This window comes from Cydia pomonella, chromosome 5 (genome assembly GCF_033807575.1).
Source record: "Cydia pomonella isolate Wapato2018A chromosome 5, ilCydPomo1, whole genome shotgun sequence".
Taxonomy (NCBI): Eukaryota; Metazoa; Arthropoda; class Insecta; order Lepidoptera; family Tortricidae; genus Cydia; species Cydia pomonella.
In genome coordinates this window covers 21,313,272-21,321,622 of record NC_084707.1, presented here as the reverse complement: position 1 = coordinate 21,321,622, position 8,351 = coordinate 21,313,272, and the positions used below count along the sequence as shown (strand labels likewise).

The 8,351-nt window shown below is 35.9% G+C and overlaps 1 protein-coding gene across 1 annotated transcript; it reads right to left on the bottom strand.

Annotated features, from left to right (window-relative positions):
• Nucleotides 1–310: 310 nt before the first annotated feature.
• On the bottom strand, nucleotides 311–2,358 carry LOC133518332 (chymotrypsin-1-like). Its single transcript, XM_061852002.1, has 3 exons — nucleotides 1,594–2,358; nucleotides 1,019–1,164; nucleotides 311–499 (listed from the first exon to the last, which is right to left on the bottom strand). Exons 1-3 carry the CDS (start codon nucleotides 1,999–2,001, stop codon nucleotides 328–330), a joined length of 726 nt encoding a protein of 241 aa, XP_061707986.1. The 5' UTR covers nucleotides 2,002–2,358; the 3' UTR covers nucleotides 311–327.
• Between the last annotated feature and the right edge of the window lie 5,993 nt (nucleotides 2,359–8,351).

Genomic DNA, 8,351 nt, shown 5'->3' with positions numbered 1-8,351 from the left:
TTTCCCTTTTCGTTGAAGACTAGAAAATTCTAATCTTATGTTATATTATGTACTTCGTCGAGACAATTATGTTGAAAATTAAACAACAAACACGTAAGATACGCATCTACTCTATCGGAAATGAAATTAACCTTCCAAAATTCAAAACGTAATTTTAGACATTAATGAAAAATGACTTTATATTTTATATTTATTTGTTTAGGGTAGAGCATAGATAAACTAATTCGCATGACTGACCATAGAGAAAACAACCTCCTGCACGGAGATGGCACATGTAGAAGAATGGTTAAATTAGGGTTAGATGGGTATCTATAAACAAACAATGTTTTATTGCATTTGGTCACTACAATACAATTTTCTCGCATTCTCTTTTATCCATTGGTAGAAGTAACCCGTGTCCGTGTAAACCGTGTTAGTTTTTGAAACGTCCGGTCGATTGAAAGACACAATTCCGATCTGAATGTAACCACGAACTACTAAAGCACTGCCTGAGTCACCCCTGAAAAATAAAATAATAAGTTTTTGGCAAAAAAATATTTTTGGTACAAGCTTTTATCGCTGACTGTACTTTTTTCCACAGGCAACTAATACTCGTCGAGCCAATCTTAAAACCCCAAACACAATTAGGTTGCGTTGTTTTATCACAGAGTTCCTATGACCACCTCCTATCTCCATCATCAGCTCAGCATCAGTTATTTCGTTAGGATCGAAAAGCTATTCTTCCGTCTTAAGTGATGTTGTTACGCCTGCCCGCGTAGCCAACATGTCAATCATTAACGCTCCGTAACACACAACGCAACTGATACTGTCGCAATGATATGAAAGAGTGGTAAGAGCGCTGAATTGGTTAACCTCTCAGCTCGCATAGGGTTCCGTACCAAAAAGGTACAAAAGGAACCCTTATGGTGCGACTCTGTCCATCCGTCCGTCGGTCTGTCTGTCACAACGCTAAATACCACCATTTAAGTTATCGGGTGCGATAAATAAATTTTAACAATTTTTTCTTAAAACAACTTACTCCTCTGGGTGCCCATTTTTTTCCTTATGCTCTCCACAGATAGTGCCTCGAGGCACACGTTTTAAGCCAATAAGGACACAGGCTTTGCGCTTATACACCTTCTGACTGACGTGCTTGAGGAAATTGCTGACAAAGCTGCCACCTACCTGAAAAAATGATAATAAGATTATGGCAAAACTTTCATTTATACATACAAGCTGTTATCGCTGACTGTTTTTTCTTTCCACAGGGAATTCCTATCGAAGCAATTCTAACAACCCCAAACACAATTTGCGTTGTTTTATCACAGAGTTCCCAGCATGGCCACCTCCAGTCTCTATCACCAGATCAGCTCCATGTCATCATAATATTGCACTGCTACCCAATTTATATGTATGCAAAATTTCAACCCAATCGGAAATCGGGAAGTGGGTCAAATTTAGCTTCTATGATTTGACCCACACTGACATACATATATACTAACAGGGAAAGTTAAATAAAAGCTTGTAAAAACCAATAGTGTTATTGTTATGGTGTTATTCTCAAAGAGATATACACCTACAATACATTTAGTGTGTGCCAACTTTAAATCTTACCTCTGTTACACCCCAACCAGCAACGGCTGCCATCTCATCGTAAGGCGGATCCGGCAGTAAAAGTACTCTAGCGACGTTCCTTCCAAAATTAAGATCCTTCTTCAACCTCAATAAAGCTATATCGTTCCAAATAAACTTGCTGTGGTAATCTTCATGGATAGTGAATTTTAACACTGCGTATTGACTACCTTTTTGCCTTGTATTGTGTCCCACAAAGGCAATATATTCCTCTGGGTTTGTATGTTCATAAACGCAATGTGCTGCAGTTAGTAGAAGAACTTGATTCAATATGGACGCACCACAGGTATAAATGTGTATAGCTAGAAATGCCGAATGCGGAAATTGGGTGATCATTGAATATGTGCCTAGGACTATGTTGGCTGACATATTTGATTGCGTTGAAGCCATTGCATTGCCGATTACTGAAATCCACTTAAAATGTTCAATGATCTGAACAAAGTATTAGTACATTACGATAAGTCATGCGTTATTGATTGCTAATGAGTTTTAATTTAAAGGTAATTGTAATTACTTTGTGTAATACGAGCTTGTAAATGGTCATTTCTCCATACAAACGGTATACTCGACTGTTTCCTCCGTAGTTTTTGAAGCAAGAGCAATGATTTTTTCAATACAGATTAATATTATCAATATCTGTTTCGGACTGTTTTGTTTTTTTTTTGTTATGTTTGTTTTTAAGGTGTTAGGGCCCAATAGCGGCCTAATTGACTATGCCGCAAAAAGAGGCGTGGTATTCAAAACAGGTATCAGGTTCACTGTTAAATAATGCCTAATGGTGTCAAGTCTGTCACTGTAAGGTTTTTTTCTTTTGTGAAATAAAGGTTAAATAAATAAATAAATAAAATTTCTCATAATAAGAGAAATATCATCATAAATCATATAGGAAAAAATATTCAGTTAACTAAGAGTTCATTCTCTAAAAGTAGGTATATAATGAAACTTCAGTTAACTACCAAACTCTAATAAACACGTTACACATCCTATTAAACCCATGATAATGTAATAATGCTGCGAGGATCCCTAGCCGACCAAACACTCGATTTCCATTTTTGGCCAAAGAAGTTTGTTCAGGCCCCTTGGGACGTCCATTAAGTTTTTTTTCTAACAAAATCTTTTTGATATGCGCTGATTTTACTAAGTATTTTAGTCCTTTTCTGTGATTAGTTACCTATACCTAAGAGGGTTATATTGAATAATAAGCATTTTATATACTATTAAATGTTCTGGATAATTTTTTTCACGTCCAAGGCAATTGTATAGGAAATAATAGGGCCCGCAAAGCGGCCGTTCGTGCATTCCACATAATAATATACCCCCGGTATGTTACAGGCTTTAAGCCGGTCTTGAATATTGATTATCAACTTTACAGTACAGTACATACACATACAGTACAGGACAGTACACAAAGTACAGTGTACATTATAAAGCATTACTTTTTACTGGTACAGTTGCACCAAAAGTAGCGAATAGAAGAACGTAACAAAATAATCCAATATCCCCTAATCTTTAAAAAAAAAACGGAAAATAACTAAATCTTCACAGGTAGCGTTTCGAAATATCTTACACACCGCAAAAAAAAATTATATTAATATCTTTGCAGCTACAAAAAAAAGTAATTTTAATTGTAAATTACCCTTAAAACGTAAAACTTCTGAAAAATTACCGAACATAAAACGCAGAAGGTAAATATAAAAAGTTTACCATCATATTTTTCATGAGTTTTTGGCTTACGTAAAGGCCTGGATTTATTAGTCTTTGAGCTAATGCTAAACCAGGGCACCGATATTAGGTATATCCATAAATTATACCTATACTTGATAAGGATATTTCCAACTTAAACACAAAATATTATAATGACTGCATTTAATTTCAAGAGGATTAAATTATTAACCGAGAGAACGCGAAGCAATCGAAGCAAAGCTTTGTTGTTGAAAATCGCAGCCAAATAACACTAGACCCTACTCATAGTGTTGTGTTCCTGCCGGTGAGTAAGGTTGCCAGAGCTCAACGAGGAGTGGGCAACGCGCATGTAACTCCTCTGGAGTTGCAGGCGTACATAGGCTACGGATACTGCTTACCATCAGGGGGAACCCGTATACCGGACCTGCATACCGTATGCTTGTTTGCCACCGAAGTAGTATAAAAAAAAAAAGCGCGGACGGAGAATATCCGTTTCTCGGACAAAAATTCTTTCTGTATACGTGCATAATGACGTAACGTGACGTACGCGTTTGCGTTAAGTCTCATTTTGTATGGGATTTTGAGTTTCCAAAACATTCCGCTTGGCGCGCTGTTTCCAAATCCCATACTAAATGAGACTTAACGCAAACGCGTACGTCACGTTACGAAATCGAATAAATATACACTAGGGGCTCTGGTGTCCGGCTGTTCTCCTTTGCGGGTCGCGTATTTACTCATAAAATTGTGTGGTTTCAAAATGAGGAGCCATGGCAATTCGCGAAGTCTACAGCCCACAGAGCCACTAGCTTTAAATTACTTAGGAGGACCCTTCAGAATTTTTAAAGTAAACCTCAAATTATATTGTGTGACTTTATTAGACAGTTAAAAGTAAAAATAAAAAAATAAACCACCGATAGTGAAATCGTTTGTCTTAAAGCAAGTCTAATAGCCGGATAAGAAGACTCCTAATGAGATAATAAATGGGCCTTCGCAAAGGTGCAGAAAAACTCGACGCTTTTGGCTCTTCATATAGTTGACAACTTGGACGGGAGAAAGTTTTAATGTGGCTAATGATCGGATAGAAGTTGCTAATGATTTGAAGTTATGAGTTTGGGAGTGTCCGTAATCCGCAAACGTGACGTTTCCAAGAAGAAGGCACCGCATCACTTTAAATACCGCAATTTAAAGAGTGAGCGTGATTTACTGTAATACGAGTATGTATTGTATTATATATAACAATGATTCCCTATCAATTTGCAGACCACTATCATCAAAATTTGCAGAAGTCTCATAAAAATTGGGGTTGGTACTAATACTAGCTTACATACCAAATGTCATCTTCCTAGAACTGCAGAAAGTACCCTAGAATTTTGATGATCATCAGTTAGTGAGTAAGTGACGAAACCGCGGATTTTTAGATATCAATAAAATCAAAGTATAGAACCATGCAATGGAAACTGTATACGTGTAATATGTCCACTATCGCCATCATATCCCGAGAATTTTGTTTGACTGGTATAATCTAATCCCAAGTTATGAGGGTTCAAAAAAAGGCAAAGCGCTTCGATAAAAGGGAGATAGTGCCCTTGCGCTTCGCTTGGCTGGACTTCCGTGCCCCCAGATAGATATACGATACACATCCACCTTATTCGTTTGAAAATAAAATGATCACCATCATTTAAGAGCATGGCTCTTGTCAGTGGAGTAGACGCCAATTTTCATGGTCCTTGTCCGAGTTCTTTAGGTCCCTAAGGACATCTTCGTCATCTTTTCCTCTTAGTTGCTGCGTGTAGCTTGCTCGACTATTCTCTATGGTCCTCAGTAGGTTCTCTTCTCTCGAACAATTCGCAACACTTCCTCGTTCGTTTTTTCGACCCTCTGAGTTACGTGCCTGAGGAAATTACCGCTAAAAAAACCACCTATCTGGAAAAAACGTCCATTATTGCACTAGCATGTCGAATTCTCGAAGAGAAGTAAAACAATAAAGATATTTGTAAAGTCTGGCACAAGAATGTTACTTACCTACTTATACAAAAAATTTGCATACATATGTAAGTCGGGTGACAATGTAATATATGTTACGGTACCATCGAACTGATCCAATGATGGAGACAGGAGGTGGGCATAGGAACTCTGGGACTCAAACAACGCAACCTAATTGTGTTTGGGGTTTTTAGAATTGGCTTGATGAGTATTAGTGGACTGTGGAAAGAAAAGGACAGTCAGCGATATGTAAAAGCTTGTACCAAAAATTTAATTTTTGACACAAACTTTTTTATGACATTTCTTGTTTTTATAAGATCTAGGTTACTTTAAAAAGCGCTAAAACGGCCAAATAAATGCGTCGTAAATAGACGGCAATAATGAATGCAAAAATCAAAATGGTCACATACAGATAATTCCTTACTCATTCCATTCCCAAAATTTTGTTCACGAAATCTCGATTTCTGAGATTTTTACTCAGGATTTTTCGCTTAAGCTGCAATTGACCTTATCGTACTAATTTTAAGAGCGGTCCCCGTCAATGCGATGAAAATATTTAACAGAAATTCTCAAATCTGAGAAGGGGCTTAGGTGGTATTTCCTCTTAAAGACGTATTAAAAGTTGTTTTTGTTTTTTCATGTACCTTAACATTTTAATGAAATCATTTTTTTCTTGTTTCAGGTAAGACTGAAAACCGAACGAAAATGTAGACTTTATACTGTAGTGTTTCTAGTGCTGTGAAAAAACCCAAAATGAACAAAAAGTCGGTCAGTTCGCCACCAGGCGACCAGACGTGCGGGCAAGTGAGCAGCAGTGAAGAGGCGACACCGGATTACTCGCCCGAGCTGTCGTTCGACGAGTTGAGGAACAAGTTCGACACTAGCGCCACGGTGGCGAGGCGGGACATTACTTCGAACCCTGCCTCGCATAATAGCGCGATGAGGCAGGTTGTGAGCGGAAAGCTGTTCAAGAAATGTAAGAGCGCGACCTTTCAGATAGATGGCGCTACATACACTATCGGTGAGTTTGGAAATGTAAAACTGTATAGTTTTTATTTCCTAAAGATAAGAGAAATCAGATATTTTTGGGTAAATAAGTTATTTACATCAATCATAATCGGGTAAACATTAGTAAATATTTGGGTAAACAAAATACACAACAATTATTAAGAGCTTAAAATTTAATGTAACTGAATTGAACAATTAAGTCACAGTTATTAAATTGAATACTAAAGACCTATTAGATCGATACATATATCAATCATATTCACAATACAATATTTTTTTTTTGTAATCCATATCTTAATAAAATATAGAATAGGGAACATACTACTTAATCAAATTACAGGTAGACATTATGTATTTGGCCTTATTTCTTTAAAGTAATCTCAACCTAACGATCATAGGAAGACGTACGACTTAAACAGTTTGAATTTTATATGCAACGTTAAAACTATTTAAAATAACTTTTATACACTTAAAATTTAAGATTATATCATTTCATAGGGTACGCATTAATGACGTACTAAAAATGTTCTACGTAAGTCGTCTTTTCTTTTTTTAAATAATAGTCAGAATGTGGTTGGCAGCATCTAAATAAAACTGCTCCCTGCGTGTAGGCCCTAGGCGAAAAACGAAAATCTAAATTTCATTATCTGCCTCTCTATCACACTGCATATTCGAGCGATAGAGAGCGATAGCGAAAATCAGATTCTTCGTATTATCGTACCTACTTGAATTTAAGTAAATCATAATTATATGAAAATAAGATATTTCATTCAGATTCAGTAAAACAATTTAAATAAAATATTACATTTAATATTATTAGTAAAATTGCCTATTAATTACGAAGTTAATACTTAATTAGAGATCAAAATATTTCAAGTAGCAGACGATCCATAACTTTGGAACAAAATTAATTAACTCTCGAATATTCTGTATCGAAGGAAAAATGTTATTAAACTTTGAATGAAAAATAAACAACTGAAATATTTCGCACCGAGGAAGTCAGAATTACTTCGGTCTTATTTAAAGTTTATATAATCTCAATAACTATATTTACATTTTGTTTTATAATTGTTATCTTTAACTCTTTCTTGCACTGCGTACATATTTTTGTTATCTACGATAAAATTAACTTGAATAATTCACGGCCCATTTTTTCTTAGGCATTTTTTTTATTGGATCCTTAGTGGTTTTGTATGAAAGTTATGAGGTTATCTATTTAGATTCATGACATCTTTACTGACGTATTCGTGACCGTGTGGGATTATTTTTACTTGACTAGTTAGGATACTTAAGGCAGAATCTGCTGCGATTTTTTTGTAACTTTTCATCACTGAGCACTCAATTTCAATTTTGGTTTAGAGCGTCGCTGTTGAAATACGTCCTTCTTTATTATCGTCATTATCATCTGTGAAATTAATACGATATCGACTATATTTTTTAATACCTACTTCAAACAGTCGCTCGACATAATAGTGTGTGAGTAGGCTTCATTATAGGATAATATTCTAATATTATAGGATAATCATTCATTTGAAGCCTGGTATTCATTTGTTTTCCAATAGGATCACATTGGAAGTCGTTTAAAATACTAACCCGAGAAATTTCTCGGGTTAAAATTATAAAAACGTTGACATGCGATTTTAACACTGCCAGCATTCCTGAAATACATATCAAACCGTACCTCAAAAATAGACAAAAGGTCATGTATACAAATAATAAACGTATTTTTCGCTGCGTGCGTAATTGGCACACTACAGAAACTTTCATAATATATGTATATTCATATTATACATTTTATTTTGAATCGAATTTAAATGAAGTTTCGAGGTAATTGCTCACATACTGACTTGATGGAAGAGGTCTTTCCTACTTCCGTCCAGTCTTTTGCGGGTACGGTTTTTTGCAGGATCCAGTTTTCTGTAGTATGGGTGCAGGATCCCGCAAACAGAATGCTCGTGTGAACATTACTATGTTAGCACGTACACGGGATCCTGCAGAAAACCTTACCCACAAAAGACTGGACGTAAGTAGGAAAGATCTCTAAAATTGACATTGCTACGTGATTT